General features: G+C 50.0%; 6 protein-coding genes and 1 non-coding gene across 7 annotated transcripts; 5 read left to right on the forward strand and 2 right to left on the reverse strand.

Annotated features, from left to right (window-relative positions):
* Positions 1-1,135: 1,135 nt before the first annotated feature.
* P174DRAFT_464538 (transcription factor domain-containing protein) lies at positions 1,136-4,175 on the forward strand (the record flags this gene model as incomplete). The annotated part of the gene is made up of 5 exons (XM_024830401.1): positions 1,136-1,244; positions 1,946-1,985; positions 2,082-2,259; positions 2,420-2,914; positions 2,967-4,175. The coding sequence occupies 5 exons, from the start codon at positions 1,136-1,138 to the stop codon at positions 4,173-4,175; spliced, it is 2,031 nt and encodes a 676-aa protein (XP_024678010.1).
* Positions 4,176-4,376: 201 nt separating this feature from the next.
* On the reverse strand, positions 4,377-4,448 carry P174DRAFT_t176. The gene has a single exon. It is a non-coding gene; the product is annotated as a tRNA-Arg (tRNA).
* Positions 4,449-4,942: 494 nt separating this feature from the next.
* On the forward strand, positions 4,943-7,025 carry P174DRAFT_507697 (cytochrome P450). The gene is made up of 5 exons (XM_024831394.1): positions 4,943-5,161; positions 5,214-5,431; positions 5,488-5,674; positions 5,728-6,701; positions 6,757-7,025. Exons 1-5 carry the CDS (start codon positions 4,978-4,980, stop codon positions 6,835-6,837), a joined length of 1,644 nt encoding a protein of 547 aa, XP_024678011.1. The 5' UTR covers positions 4,943-4,977; the 3' UTR covers positions 6,838-7,025.
* P174DRAFT_455067 (F-box domain protein) lies at positions 7,014-8,544 on the reverse strand (the record flags this gene model as incomplete). Its single annotated transcript, XM_024829289.1, has 2 exons — positions 8,191-8,544; positions 7,014-8,138 (listed from the first exon to the last, which is right to left on the reverse strand). Exons 1-2 carry the CDS (start codon positions 8,437-8,439, stop codon positions 7,014-7,016), a joined length of 1,374 nt encoding a protein of 457 aa, XP_024678012.1. The 5' UTR covers positions 8,440-8,544.
* Positions 8,545-8,732: 188 nt separating this feature from the next.
* Positions 8,733-11,535, forward strand: P174DRAFT_516072 (ankyrin repeat domain-containing protein; the record flags this gene model as incomplete). Its single annotated transcript, XM_024832276.1, has 6 exons — positions 8,733-9,179; positions 9,266-9,636; positions 9,666-10,110; positions 10,196-10,416; positions 10,446-11,074; positions 11,110-11,535. The coding sequence occupies 6 exons, from the start codon at positions 8,733-8,735 to the stop codon at positions 11,340-11,342; spliced, it is 2,346 nt and encodes a 781-aa protein (XP_024678013.1). The 3' UTR covers positions 11,343-11,535.
* A 410-nt stretch (positions 11,536-11,945) lies between these two features.
* Positions 11,946-14,050, forward strand: P174DRAFT_470768 (glycoside hydrolase family 76 protein; the record flags this gene model as incomplete). Its single annotated transcript, XM_024830593.1, has 5 exons — positions 11,946-12,089; positions 12,223-12,337; positions 12,387-12,631; positions 12,683-13,132; positions 13,183-14,050. Coding segments are annotated over 5 exons (1,605 nt in total), but the record flags the coding sequence as incomplete, so codon positions are not given.
* Positions 14,051-14,166: 116 nt separating this feature from the next.
* On the forward strand, positions 14,167-14,784 carry P174DRAFT_507700 (uncharacterized protein; the record flags this gene model as incomplete). The annotated part of the gene is made up of 1 exon (XM_024831395.1): positions 14,167-14,784. The coding sequence occupies one exon, from the start codon at positions 14,167-14,169 to the stop codon at positions 14,644-14,646; it is 480 nt and encodes a 159-aa protein (XP_024678015.1). The 3' UTR covers positions 14,647-14,784.
* Positions 14,785-15,005: the final 221 nt, after the last annotated feature.

Below are 15,005 nucleotides of genomic sequence, written 5' to 3' on the forward strand. Positions count from 1 at the left end.
AAGCGCGACTGGGAGGAACGTCAGCTACTATTCAAAAATACGCAGAGATTATACGTACCAAGCTAGACAGGCAGCTTTCACAGGGCGATTGATTCGATCGTTCATATTTCAGCGTATGTGAGGAGTCACCGGCCGGTGATTGACTCCAACATGGAAACATCGCCGGCCATTTCGGGGAAGGTGTACGTCACGTGAAATTTGCTTTACAAATCGCATCGGCGTTTGCTCTCTCGGTACGATGATAGATTACCTTGGTACACCCTCGGTCATCGTTAAAACCACCGGGGGTTGTAATAACAAAGATAGATGCAAAACCAATCAGGCCAATATTTTCTGCATCTTGATTCAAGGATTTTGACAGCTGGAAGGTTCCATTCCAAGACGGCACACCAATTTAGTCTCGCCGAAATGTCTTACTGTCTGCCTTGGCGGGGTGCTGCTCCGTCGATATGGTTGTCGAGTTTCAGATACCTGAAATTTGACGAGGAAGTCATATATTCTAGATAGGACTGTCCTTGTTGAATATCTGCTGCACTGTCATTTCTACTAGCTAGGAATGGTTGTCTTGCCACCTTTTTAGCTCAGTGGTTTGAGTGGACTCAAACAGTCCTTGACATGATGGTTCAGTCTTTGGTTCTGATTGACAGTATCATTTCGGGGAAATATGCATTAATGGGCTAGGGTGGTGAACAATCATTGCTCCAGCTCAATATTCAAAGATATCACCTATGCCACTCTTCCCTTATCAAGTCAAAAGTCCTTTCTATTCGCCATAAATGACAAGACAGATGTCCACAGTTCGGCGTCTTTTGCGTCAGAGTTACCCCGCTTATAAGACCAAGACCCAAGAGCACAGTCGAATTCAGTGATCGCTGCTCGTATAAGATGCAAGCGTGTAATCCAGCCTGAAATCTCTGCTGTAGTTTACCATTCCAACGACAAGGAATAATAGGTCGCGACCATGGCTCTTAACGGAAGTTGCATGTGTGGTGCCATCGCCTATACCTCAAGCTGTAAGTCAAACGCATTATTCGCCTATTCTCGTGCTAATGTCTGTATTCAAGCCGAGCCCTTGATGAGCTGCCTCTGCCACTGCATCGACTGTCAAAAGGTATGATTAGTTCCCGGTGACTAAATGCCCCTATGGAAGGCGACGAAGACTGAGACCACCGTGAAAAAGTGGACTGGCAGTGCCTTCACCTCCAATGTTATTGTTCCAAGAGATTCGTTTAAGGTCATTAAAGGTATGACCACCAATAGGTGATATACGTTCACATAGCTAATGCCAGTCAGGAACTCCGCGATCATATGATGCCACGGGTGATAGTGGTAAGGTCAACAAGCACTTCTTCTGTGGTGATTGCGGATCGAGCCTGTACTCGGAGCTGCAGATCATGAGCGACAAGACGGGAATCAAAGCCGGCACGCTCGACGGTGGAGAGGCACACCTGCGCAGCAAGGTCGACGTCGAGTTCTATGTCAAAGACCGTGTGCATTACCTGAATGCTCTTGACAGTGTGAGGCAGGAACCTCGTCTCGGGTAGGTACTGTAGGCAAAGGGAGTTCAATGTCCCTGACCTAGGGGGGCAGAGTGCTGGTGACTGCTTAAACTTGATACATGGTCAGGGTTCTCTTAGGATCCCCAGCTTGGAGCCGAGGCATAAACGAGACCAGCCATGGACACTAGTCACGAATGAACACAGTCTGCATTGATCATTCCGTCCGGATTTAGTTTCTCTCCACAATTGCAACAGGATCAACAGGATCGAAAGGCGTAATCCGGGTCGGCGGTCCTCGGACACGGCGACCCGCGTATACCCGAATCTGGGGCCCTAGACCGATCTTTCGCGTTTGTCCAATCACATTTCCTTTATCTTTAACTCTATTTGTCTTAGCCAACCAATGACACTTTTGGAGGCGGGCTGATTTGCTGGGGTTTCCGAAGACTTTTTGGTGTGCCGCGGCAGGCCCGGTCGGGTCGGCGGGTCGCGGATCGTCATTGTCAGTCGGTAAGACCGTCGCATGATTCACACAGCGCCCGTAGAAAAAAGCTCCACGCCTCGATCTTAGCTTCACCGTAGCGTTCTGGGCTCACAACTGCCGCAATGCATTCCGTTCCCAGACGTACAAGAACTGCCGAGTCTGGAGCTTGTTCAAACTGCGTTAAGACGAGGCAGCGATGTTATGTTGGCGTCAGTGGAGGCTCATGTTCGTCCTGTCGTCGGGCCAAATTGGACTGTGACGCGCACGGGGCACATCGTGAGTCTTGCTCAGTAACATAAACCGGATATTGATTGCATTGCTGATTGTTGCAGTCCTCGTAGCGTGACCGAGGAGCCAAGCTCGTTGCTCACATATTGTCCCGGTTTGTCACTTTCCGAGGTAGGGTGTCCATCAGGATGACTGATATCATGAAGAGGATATATTCGCCTCGCAACTCAGGGAAAGCGAGCGAGAATGCAACCTGAAGAACGGTATGGCCGGGAATCCCGCCGTCCTATCAACCATCCCCCTCGACTACCATATCTCTATCATCAATCAACTTTTTGGGCCCGGCTCCGCCGATCCACCGGCTGTCCACTTGCCGAGCTACCTGGCCGGTCTCCCAGACAGACTGCACAGAGACGATGTCGAGTATCTTCGACGTAGTGGGGCGCTTGACCTCCCCAGCGACACGCTCCGCAATGAGCTACTAAAGAGCTATCTGCTCAGGGTCCATCCGCACATGCCTATCTTGGGGCTGCATGAATTTCTATCAGCTGTCGCCGGTGATAATGAATCTCATCGGATCGGTCTGTTGCTATTTCACGCCGTGCTGTTTGCTGCATCAGCTTTTGTCGATGTGTGTCATATCCGTGCCGAAGGATATCCTTCGCGTAGTGTTTTCCGTGAGAGTCTATCCCGCAAAGTGAAGGTACCTCTCTCCCCCAGCCCCGACCACATTAGGTCCAAACTCATCTGTGCAGGTTCTTCTCGATCTTGAATGCGAAGACGACCGACTCGCTACCGCTCAAGCGATTCTGTTGATGGTATCTCATCCTGAGCCGCACCGCGACCAGAAAGAACTCACCCAGCGGTTGGGTATCTGCATCTCCATGATCAGCTCGAGTCAAACTCAAATGGTCAACGCAAACGCAAGAAAACAACAAATATGGAGACGGACGTGGTGGTCCATGTACAATCATGTGCGAATAACATCAAGTAATCTTCTTACCTTGATGAACGTTCCAGAAAACCGCGATCTATGCGACACCCCTCCGCCCAGTACGCACGATTTCAGATTCGGTGCACTATCTCCCAACGTCCAAACATTGGTAAGGAGCTGCGACTTCCTCCGCGACGTGCAGTATCAACAGTTCCTAGCGAGGTTGTTCATTGAGAAATCCAGGCTCTGTCAGATAGGACAATTTCCTGGTCCATCAGGAGACTTGTCTGACTCATCCAGTCGCGAGGGAGGACTTGCAACTGCGGAGAACAAGGCTTCCCCTACTGAAATCGCAGAGTTTGCCCAGAGATTGGGCAGATGGCACGCAGAATTGCCACCCGCGCTTCGTCATCAATCACCAACGTCTTCAGCTCTCACGGAACTGGAAAAATTCATACTTGTCCATCGTGCCTGGTTGCTCTTGCTTTATCTCGCCTCAGCGTACGTCGTCTGCAATCGCAGTGCGGGAAGGAACTGCCACCCAAAGGAACACATCCTTAACAAAATCAGTCTCGTCTTCGATGAATTGTATCGCTTGAACCTCATCAACTTACTTCCTAATTCCAGCATCGCTATTCTCATGGCGGCAGTGGAGTTTCATATCAAGGCTGTCGAATCGGCTTACCCTCAAACGAATGAAGCGAGTCAAAGAATGCTTCAGCAATACTCAGAAATCCTGCATCAGTTGCAAGATAACTCTGCTCTTGCCGGTCGCATGATTGAGAAACTGAGCAATATCACTGCTCCTAGGACTCAGGACGACCCGTCGAGATTAATCGCTTCAAAGTCCGCTTTAGTTGATCCATTAAGTTCGAATCCTGATTTTGCACTCAACGAGACTGACGACTTCTACAATTTCTTGGAATCGGGCATGTCCTTTGCAAATGTTATCCCGTCGGTAGATAACAGTCCAAACATCGGGCTTGATCCTCCTCTCTCTAATGAGAGCTATCTTTCACAATTTCTGTGACGCTTATTGTCTGATCCACGCGTATCAGCATCTAATGAATTATGACCTTCTGTTATTTAGACATTAAAAGCTTGAGTCGGTTGAGATTGATAGGAAAATCAAAGCGAGTACACAGAAATTTGAGATACTCAGGGGGCGAAAGGTGTAGTAGATAGATTTGAGGAATAAAGGCCGGAGGGAAAACGAAAAAGCAAAAAGATACGACCGAAACGCGATTCGAACGCGCAACCTTTGGTGCCGAAAACCAACGCGCTACCATTGCGCCATTCGGCCAATTTGCTTGTGGTGTGAAAGCCAATCAAGGCTAGATATTCTAAGCAGCGAATACTCCTCGCACTGTGTGCTTCGCTTTACTACTGCTAGAAAATCATACAATGTATCTGGTTGGCATATATTGTCTGGCCTAGAATGTTGAGGGGTATATAAGCGTTAAGACTTGCCATTGATTGCTCCTTCATATCCATTAACTTCTTCGTCTTGCACACTTAGTCGATGGCCACTGTCCTCCGTTTATGTACGAATATATAGTTATCCGCTTCATCACCCTTCAATAAAACCTCACCGTCAGTATTCCGTTTCCTGCAGCAGACCTTTGTTCTCTTGGTACTGACAGTCTAAACTTAGACTAAGAGAAAAATAATATTGCACCAGGATGATAACGAAGATAGCTCATCACCTACCAGGATGCATCCTGCAGGCCGCCAAGGATGATCCCCGCATAAACATGCAGACCCGACTTCGTTCTCGGATGTCCAACTTCTCTCACCACCCAGCTCAAGATACTTGCATCATCTCTACGGGCATGTTCCTAGTTCTTTCTGTCATAGCAGCACTTCCGCTGCTGGCTCTCTGGATACTCAATAAGCTCGAGTACTATCGCACCAAGCAATTCGCAGCATGGCCACAGCCAAAGCCGTCACGTGTATGGGGCCATATGAAGGATCTCAACGCCTTTATTTCCCGCGGTGAGCCGAACAGGCATATTGGCAAGTTTCATCTTGCGGACTTCCTCATATACCACCAACTGATACAAAGGAGATCATGTATTCGCGGAAATCAAGGCCCACCTTGGTAACCCACCGTTGTATCTCCTCGATGCACGCCCGATACAGCATCCTATGGGCATTGTCTGCAGCCACGAGATCGCAGAACAGGTAGCCAGGAGCTCGAAGCAGTTCCCGTATGGTATGCCCAAGACGCCGACGCTGCAGGCTTATAAGTATCTGATGGGCCCTCATTCGATTCTTACTTCCGAGGTATGTCCATCCCGTAAGTAGTATGCTTAATATGGAGACTTGGCTCATAAAGACAGGGTGAGGAATGGAAAAGGCTTCGCAAACGGTTTAATCCTGGATTTGCGCCTCAGCATTTATTGACGTTGCTTCCGTGTATACTGGCCAAGACGGTGCCATTTTTCGAGACTCTTGATCGTTATGCCCAGTCTGGCGAAGAGTTTAGTCTGGCTGAGACATGTACCAATCTCACATTTGATATTATCGGTAGGAACCCGACTGTCCGAGGAGAACGTGCTGGTGCTCACACAGCAGTGTAGGGGCAGTGACAATGGACGAGGACTTGGGAGCGCAGCTTCCCCTAGATAAGAAGAGCGAGATGGTCAAGCTCTATCACGAGCTGGCTGCAAGTTATCACAGAAAGAGCTCAGTGCGCGCAAAAGCGTTGAACCCCTTGGTGATATGGCACCAATATACCCTGGCTCGCAGACTCAATGCCATCATCAAGACGCACATCAAACGCAAATTCGCAGAATTGAAGGAAGCCAACACCAACGAGAAGATGGCCCGCAGTGTCCTCGCCCTCAGCCTACAGGATATCGAGCATCTGGATGTACATGTCCTCGATCAGACTTGCGATCAGCTGAAAACTTTCTTGTTTGCTGGTCATGACACGACTAGCATCCTTCTGCAGTGGGCATTCTATGAGCTAAGCCGCACACCTCGTGTTCTTGAGTCTATTCGCCGTGAACTCGACGACGTCTTTGGGCCTGATCCTTCTCCGGCAGCAGTTCGTGATAAGCTTCTTACGCCGAACGGCGGAGAACTCCTCACGAAGCTGCAGTATACCTCCGCCGTAATCAAAGAGATACTCCGTGTATACCCTTCGTCGGGAACGGGGAGACTCGTGCCCGAGGGGTCGGGTGCGTATATCCAGTTGCCAGATGGAAGGTCGCTGTGCATTGACGGAGTCCTGATGTACAACTGCGAGACGCTCATTCATCGTGATGAAGCTGTCTACGGGGAGTCAAAGGATGATTTTGTTCCGGAGCGATGGCTTGGTGATGCCGGTGCTGATCGCATACCGGCCAGCGCATGGCGCCCGTTCGAGCGAGGACCGCGCAGCTGTATTGGCCAGGGACTTGCGACGATTGAGGCACAAGTGATTCTGGCTTGTGCGGTCAGGCGGTACGAATTTGTGAAGATTGGGCTCGGTGAGGTCAAGAGGGACAGTGTAGGGGAGCCAATTCTCGATCCGCGAGGACAGTACGCGGTCAAATCCAAATTGTTCAACGTGAGTTTGCCAGTCTTCTTTTCGGACATTTCAACCCCATTGACGTTTCAGCTAGACAATGCAAGTGACTGCAAAGCCGGTAGATGGAATGATAATGAAGGTGGAGTTGTCCTCCGGTGGTAGGAAAACGCTCTGATGTACTACCTGACATCCCACTCTTATCATGTACGTCATACTTCTGCGTCTGAGACCACCTTGTAGAAATGATCTACTTTTAACTTTGGATCACTCCTCAGATGCTATCGCATGCGGTGCACTCGATGTACTTGTTACCGTAACATGTCTAGCACTATCCAAAATTCAGACCAAGCATCATGACCTGACCTCTATGAGATTTTTAACCCGAATTCCATGCAATGTCCAACTCTCCTCGACTTCTTGCCCAATGTGGTCGAACAGTAAGCGTAAGGACTTGCGATCTTCTTTATTGCAGTTCGGTGGACCTCTTTCCCAAGGTTCAGGCCAATAACTGACCTCGACATATGGAGTCGGCACCCACCCATCATAGAACACACCATACCTTTCATCAAGTAAGCCGATTCTCATGTCAGATTCGGTCTCGAATGGTACACCATGAGTCCAATCACTTGTCCCAATGCGAAACTGGCGCAGACGAGGCAGCCTTGTTCGGAAAGCATCGAAGTAATGATGCCAACGCTTGTTGTAGGAGCGGTAGTACCCGTACCCTGCCTCCCCGTCATCCTCAAGGCGGAGTTCCATCTCGTCTTTGTTGAAAGAATACTCACCCAGATTGTCTTCAAAAAGAGACAGATCATAGAGAATCATGCAATCGTCCAGGGACAGTTCACTCAAGGTGGCTCCATGTGAGAGGATCCACTCTAGCTGGGAGTCTCTGAAGAAGGTAAAATTTCCCAGAACAAGACTTTTGAGATGCGGAAAGTGGACCTTGCTCAATCCAAGCTTTGGGCGAAACCCAAACCACGTGTCGCAGAAAAGGGTCAGGTGTTCAAGAGAGGACGCGGTTGGTTTTAGCCACACTGACGGAAGCTTTGTAAAAAAGGACTGAGACTCGGGAAATAGACCGAATCTGTCCTGGTCCCAAAGTTCTCGAGGATCTTCTGTTGTGGCAGTATTGTGCTCATTCACAATGCTTAAGCGAAGAGATCGCAAATTCCGCAGCACTTTAGTGATTCTATTAGATAGTTCGTCGTCTTTGATGTTGATATCCTGCAGATGCTGAATCCCCAAGGATTGCAGAGGTACCTCGAGTGAAGCCAGCCATTCAAAGAAGACACTGAGGGCCTTCTTGCGAAAGGCGACTGTCTGAGGAGGTTTAATAATCCAATGATGCCTAGACAGGCCGCAACGCTTGTCAAATTGCAAGACAGCGTTTTGTACTTTTGACAAGGTCTTAAGGCGTGGAATTCTGTTTTCAAATTCTCTGGGAAAGGAGGCTTCTTCCTCATCATCTGAGTCCTAGTTCTGTAAGCATATACCACTCGTTGGACGATCAGAAGGGAATACTAACATATGGATGTTCACGCGTGTTGATATACGCCTTTTTGACCGCATCCTCCAAAGTTGAACCGTTCAAAGTTTCATCCATAATCTCATAGCTGTCCTGGGTAGGATACAGTTTCAAGGTCTCAAACAGCAACTGAGTAGTGAAATACGAGAGAAGGCGACATGTTTGGCGCAAACTTTTCCAAGATGATGGATCGACGTAGGAGACAATGAGAGTAAGAAGCTCGCTGGGCAGAGCGATGATATGGACCATGTTGCATGAGAACGCAAGCTACCTCGAAGAAGCAGAGCGGCTCAGTTGCTTAGTCCAATTTATATGGCCTTTGAACCCTGGGTTGATTCCATGCCAATGTTTTTGGGATTGCGAAGAGAAAAGAGAATGTTTTCTTTAGATTTGGTTGAGGGATGATGAATATACTTCCTTTGCAGCATCACGTGAAGGGCTAATCCTCCCAGTGACTCTTGGCAGTGTCAACAATACCCGATTAGGCAGTGCCGTGTGCATATCCCTTCGTTTGTAAGAAGTTCTGAGACAGCATCATGACCATGGGAGAAATGGTTGACTTAAATTCATCGCCAGGTTTGACGCAGGATAGCCGCATGCTGATCCTACCATATGAGATTCTCTTGCTTGTCGCAGAATTACTTCCGCTTCGCTCGTGGAATGCTCTTGCGCGGACATGCAGACATCTCTACAATGCCTTCATGCCATCGTTGCATTCCATCACCGTCAGTACCAAGAACGGCCAAGATGATGTCCTCAAATGGGCGGCAAGAAAGGGCAGCCTTGCCACTATTCACCGGCTCACGGATTACGCACCCAAGGGCTACTTCAATTGCGTTTATAGGGAGGCTGCCCTCCATAAGGCTGCATGTACCGGACAGACAGAGATCATTCGTTGGTTACTGGACTCTGGCATCGACCCCTATTGTACACAAATCAGAAGCGATAACTTAAAGTCATGGGGTTATATCTATGGAGACACACCGTTGGTGATTGCAGCCCGGAGTGGACACACTGAGGCTGCCGATTATTGCTGGATGCCATGACTGATCTTGACTATGTTCGTTCTGTGGAGGAAAGTGCTGTGATTGAATTTGAGCAGGGGAAGCAGACAGCCTTGCTCGAGTCAATTCTTCGCCGAGGCATAGCCGTGGACCAAAGAGATAGCCTCGGGCGAACGGCAATGTTTCAAGCTGTAATAAATAAGCACATACCGGGTGTGATACTCCTATTGGGGTTTGGAGCTGATATCAATGCGACTGACGCGCACCAGGTCACACCTCTTGATATTGCGGCAGATATGGGACAGGAAGCGGTTGTTGAGCTTTTGCTACAAAGAGGAGCTCGCGTGGACATGACGGCGCATGGAGGTCAGACGTCTCTGCATGTTGCCATATCGGCCAATTCGATCATGGCCGTCTCTCTTCTGATCAAGATGGCGCGAATGTGAATGCGACTAACCCATGGCAGGAGAGTGCTCTAGATCTATCGCTAAGCGACTGGATTAAAGCCGGAATTTTGAAGCTCCTTCTCGATGCCGGAGCGGATTTCACAGTCCCAAACATCCATGGTAACACACCCGTAAAGCGGCCATGGAGGAGTAGGGCCAAAGAGAAAGTACGGCTGCTCTTGGGCGCAATACAAGCAAGAGAAGCCGCCTTCGACTTACCAGAATCACCTACTACCTTGCTACATGCTGCCATTTTCGCACAACATGATCTCGCATACCGGCTCTTGGCCCAAGGAGCAGACGTTAATCAACGGGACAGGGACACAGGGTGGACGGCATTGATGGAGGCGGCGCAGCAAGAACAAGACGGCCTTTTCGATTTGGTGCTGCAAAAGAGTCTCGACATCAATGCAAAAGACGCTTGGGGACGGACAGCACTCTCATTTGCGGCTGAGCACGGCAGCGAATACGTTCATTGCTGAAAGGAACGCTGACTATCGTTTCTCCTGTTACGGGACGCCTTTGAGATATGCTGCCAGAAATCATCGTCTTCAGGTGGTATTGCTCCTTCTTAGACAGACAAAGGGCGTGGATCTTGCTGATGATAGTCTTCGGTGCGCGGTGACGTCTGCGGTTGCCTTTGGTGATGCAGAATTCCTGGAGTCGATACATGAGAAGGGCAAAATTGACCGACCCGATCCGTATGGTCATATGGCACTTCGTTGCGCAGCAAGAATGGGAAACTTGCCTGTCGTAAAGTGGCTGCTTAACCAGCTGTCGGTATCAACGCGGCAGGCAAAGATAGGCGAACGCCCCTTATGCTGGCGGTATACAGACGTAATGGTGCACAGTTGTTAAGCAACTACTGGAGAACGGAGCCAGGCTTGACGCCCGAGATGTGGACCATGCGACTGTCCTTCATTGGGCCTTACCACGTTGGATCAACCGTCACTTGGGTTTCCAAATTCGATGCTAGATTGGTAACTCACCCCAAATGCGGGCACCCTGTCAACTCGAACATTGTGAAAATGCTTGTCGAAGCAGGTGCTGATTTGGAAGCGAAGAACGCAATGGACGGGACTCCCCTGACTTGCGCTGCCATCAATGGATCTGAATCAGCTATTTCGCCTGCTTCTCGAGAAAGGAGCAATGTCGAATCACGCAACAAGTCGGGGCTTGTTCCCTTGCTATTGGCGGCTTCGAAGGGTCATACGGCAGTGGCCTGTCTTCTGTTGGAGTACGGGGCAAGTATTGACTCCGTCAATGCAGATGGCGACACAGCGTTGATGCTTGCCGCGCATAATGGCCACCACGAAACGATTCTAAGTGTTCTGAAAAGGTCTGCCCAATTAGACCGTGTCAATTACGCCCACCGGACCGCTTTGTCATGGGCTGCAGAGGAAGGCCGTGACAAGGCTGTCGAGATCTTGCTGTGTATGGCGCGGAAGTCGACTTGCCGGATCATACAGGCCAAACCCCGCTTCTTTGGGCCTTACAAAATGAACATGAGCGATGTGTTGACCTCCTTGTCCAAGGATTCGCTAATGTTACGAAAGGGAACATTGAGGGCCGAACACCGCTCGGGTGGGCATTGAGGGACGGGAAAAGCTCACAGAAGGGTCGTGATGCGCATATTCGAATACTCTATGACCGCCATCCGGCTTCAAGCTCACTGCTGTCCACTAAGCATGCACGCCTCTGAGGATAACATGACCAGCGACCTGCATCGATAAAGGTAACACCCGACTGAAGTCCGGAATCATGCGTCCTGAGAGTGAAACCGTTGGTCGAGGGCGGGTGACTGCAGGCATCACATTAGAACTGCATATGTTGACTCTACCATGCGACCGGGGGTAGGATATCCGATATCCTTTTATTATCAGCGGTACCTGACCTCCTCCCGCAGAGTTACGGAGCAGACACTCCAGGCATTGGATGGATGGATGTATTGGCTGGTTTTGTGGTCGAAATTACCGTACTGCATGATAATGCCCACCAGGCAGCAACAACAAGCCTTTCGAAGCTTTTGCTGATCCAATAGTTCTCCTTTTATTTTGTATGTGCCCCACTTGAACCGCCACACAGAACTGTGCTATCAACCAATTACACAATTCTCTCACTTTGATTTTTAAATTGAATTTTCGAAGATTTGGTACCTGGAGGTTTTTCTCTCAAGCCTTTTCCATGTTTTTCTCAAGCAGATAAACATATATCAGTAATGAACAACCGGATACATAGCAGGGGAAGACTGGCATTTGTGTCAACTACTGACATTTAAATTGTAAAACTCTTTGATGGCTGAACGGCATACGTCGGCTCGACACGCGGCGAGCCTATTATTGGAGATAGCGCCCACTCAAAGGCCACAGCCATCAAACTGTTTACCCACCCAGCTCCACAACTGTCCAATAGTGATGCGCTGCTTCATCGATTGATTTCGGCATGTTACGTAGGTTGCTTGCAGCGAATGGCAGTTTGAGAGACTAATCTCCTGGCGCCAGGCTCATTTGACGGCTTCTTTGTTCTTCCTCTTATCAGGATTTCTCCGCCTTGGAACTCCGTCCTGCGGCGATTCACATGAGGAGAACATCGCCATGCGCTTACAATCATTACCACGATTGGGGTGGAATGCCCTCTGGACGACACTGTTTTTTGCATCGTTGGCACAGGCGATCGATGTCAATATCAACGATGACCGTAGGTGTTACTATCAGCAATCTGCGTTGCCGGACTAACACCGCAGTAGAGTCCATCAAAAATGCTGCCAGCACTGCTGCTTACGGCGCGATGAGTTACTACCATGGCAACGAGTCGGGACAAATCCCTGGTGCGTTTCCGACGAAATGGTGGGAGGGTAGTGCCCTGTTCATGGCGATGCTGCAATACCAGTACTTTACCGGCGACCAGACCTACAACAGCGAAGTGAGCTTGGGTCTGCAATGGCAGGCTGGAGATGGCGACTACATGCCGTCCAACTACAGTAGCTACTTGGTAAGCACGGTATTGAACAAACGCAAGCCGCGATGTATCTAACCAGCCAAGGGAAACGACGATCAAATGTTCTGGGGTCTAGCAGCCATGCTCGCCGCAGAGTTACAATTCCCCGATCGCTCGGAAGGTTACTCCTGGCTTTCCCTCGCACAAGGTGTCTACAACACGCAGGTCGATCGGTGGGATACGTCAACATGCGGAGGAGGCTTGCGCTGGCAGATCTACACGTACCAAGCGGGGTATACAATGAAGAACGCCATCTCCAACGGGGGGTTGTTCCAGCTAGCCGCCCGTCTGGCTCGTTACACCAACAACCACACATATTACGAATGGGCCGAGAAAGTATGGGACTGGAGTTGCTCGTCGCCTCTGCTCAATAACAAAACGTGGAGTGTCGCCGACTCGACCAACATTGAGGACGGTTGTAAGAGCCAGGGAAATAATCAATGGTCCTACAACTACGGAACCTACCTCATGGGCGCGGCATACATGTGGAATTACGTACGTCCCCAGAAATCAACCCGAGAATATACCAGATACTGAAGAGTTAGACCAACGGAACCAACACGAAGTGGGCAACTGCCGTCGACGGCCTACTCAACAACACCCTCGACCTATTCTTCCCCACCAATTACGGCGGCAATATCATGTCCGAGGTCCTGTGCGAACCGAACGAAGTCTGCAACAACAACGAGATCCTCTTCAAGGGCCTCGTCACCTCCTGGCTGGCGTTTACTGCTCTTCTGGTCCCCTCTACCTACGACAGAATTCTCCCCAAGCTGCAGGGATCAGCCGTGGCGGCCGCCGCAAGCTGCACAGGAAACGGCAACAATTCCTGCGGTGTACGGTGGTACACGTCCAAATGGGATGGATGGACGGGCATGGAGGAGCAAATCAGCGTCACAGACGTCTTGTCGGTCAACCTTATCACCACGAAACACAAAGGACCAGTGACTTCGACCACCGGCGGGAACAGTACCAGCGACCCGACTGCAGGCTCGGGAGATAAATCGGGACAGACCACTCCTACCCGTAAGATCACCACGGGTGATAAAGCGGGTGCTAGCATCTTGACTATTGGCTTCGTGGTGGGATGGGTCAGCTTGATGGCTTTTATGGTCATTGGGGGTAGTGATGAGCGTGTGGGTTGGCGTCGTTCATTTGATTTTATCACCATCCGTTCTCATATTTTCTGTACATAGTAGGTCATGTTCACTCGACCATGCATAATGCTGTCGCGACGTTGGGCTCCGTGATTGACGGTGTCAGGCACCAGAAAGCTAGATCTCTTGAGTGTATTAGATAGCAGTTATTGGTCTGCCACAAATCCATAAATGTGATTCTTAAAGTATTATTTGTAGACGTCGCTTTCCTTATGTTCAAATTCGAGTATTGCTTACTCTATGCCTCCTGGCGACGGCCAAATAAATACTCGACACATTAAGTCTAGATCATCAACAAATATCTGTCCGCATCATGAGATCATCATCCCAGTTAAATCCCGATCGAGACAATCATAGGTAGACAGCTTCATGATGTCAGTGACGGCATTCGATTCGCCGAGAAGATGGGACGAATTCGCCTCCCCGCATTCCCCAGACTGGTTCCCCAAAGTATATTCCCACGGATTTAAACAGACAGAGCGCAGCTCACCTCACCTCGCCTCAAACAAAATAACCATCCATGGCCAATACATACTAAAGCACAATGCTCCGAAATCTCATACGCACAGCACAAACAACCACCCGACCCCCGTCTACCTCTACGCACCCGTACTCACCCGCTCCCTCCAAACCCATCCCCAACCCAGCCCAGACGAACTCGACCGCCAAACCCTCCATCCAGAAAGAGCCGAAAACACCCAGTCCGGCACTGACGACGCCGTCGCACGACACACATCCTCCTACGACCCTCGACCACCACCCCAGAGATCGAATCACAGGCGCTCGAGGCCGAATGCAGGCTCCTTGGCGAGGTGGACCCGCTGTTCTTCAGCGCTGCGCACCGCGAGGTGAGCGCGCTGCTCGATCCGAAGCTCGAGGTGGCGGTGCATACGATTGAGCATTTGAGTCCGAGTGCGAAGGGGTGGACGAGGAAGCATAAGGAGGTGAGGATCAGGAAGATTCCTGGGGCGGGGAGTTTGGATCAGTTTGAGAGGTTGTTGAAGGGGTTGAGGGATATTCAGAAGAGAGGAGGCGGGGGTCGGGATCGGCGGTTACTACTTGAAATCAGGTATGTATGGCCCGGTAGAAGATGCGTTATCTCCAGTGACGTGGTCAGGTCCTTTGCCAGTGGGTTGTTTCTGTGATAGTATGCAACAACGGAGTTTGGGTTTCAAAAGGTAGTTGAATTGAATTCAACTTTATCATTATCT

Source organism: Aspergillus novofumigatus (assembly GCF_002847465.1).
Source record: "Aspergillus novofumigatus IBT 16806 chromosome Unknown P174scaffold_10, whole genome shotgun sequence".
In the NCBI taxonomy this organism is placed as follows: Eukaryota; Fungi; Ascomycota; class Eurotiomycetes; order Eurotiales; family Aspergillaceae; genus Aspergillus; species Aspergillus novofumigatus.

Excerpts from the sequence above, each read along its gene's own strand:
- P174DRAFT_507697 (XM_024831394.1), top strand. The coding sequence starts at position 4,978 with ATGTTCCTAGTTCTTTCTGTCATAGCAGCACTTCCGCTGCTGGCTCTC. Across the intron at positions 5,162-5,213 it reads TGAGCCGAACAGGCATATTG|ATCATGTATTCGCGGAAATC; the intron begins GCAAGTTTCATC and ends GATACAAAGGAG. Across the intron at positions 6,702-6,756 it reads TCAAATCCAAATTGTTCAAC|ACAATGCAAGTGACTGCAAA; the intron begins GTGAGTTTGCCA and ends CGTTTCAGCTAG.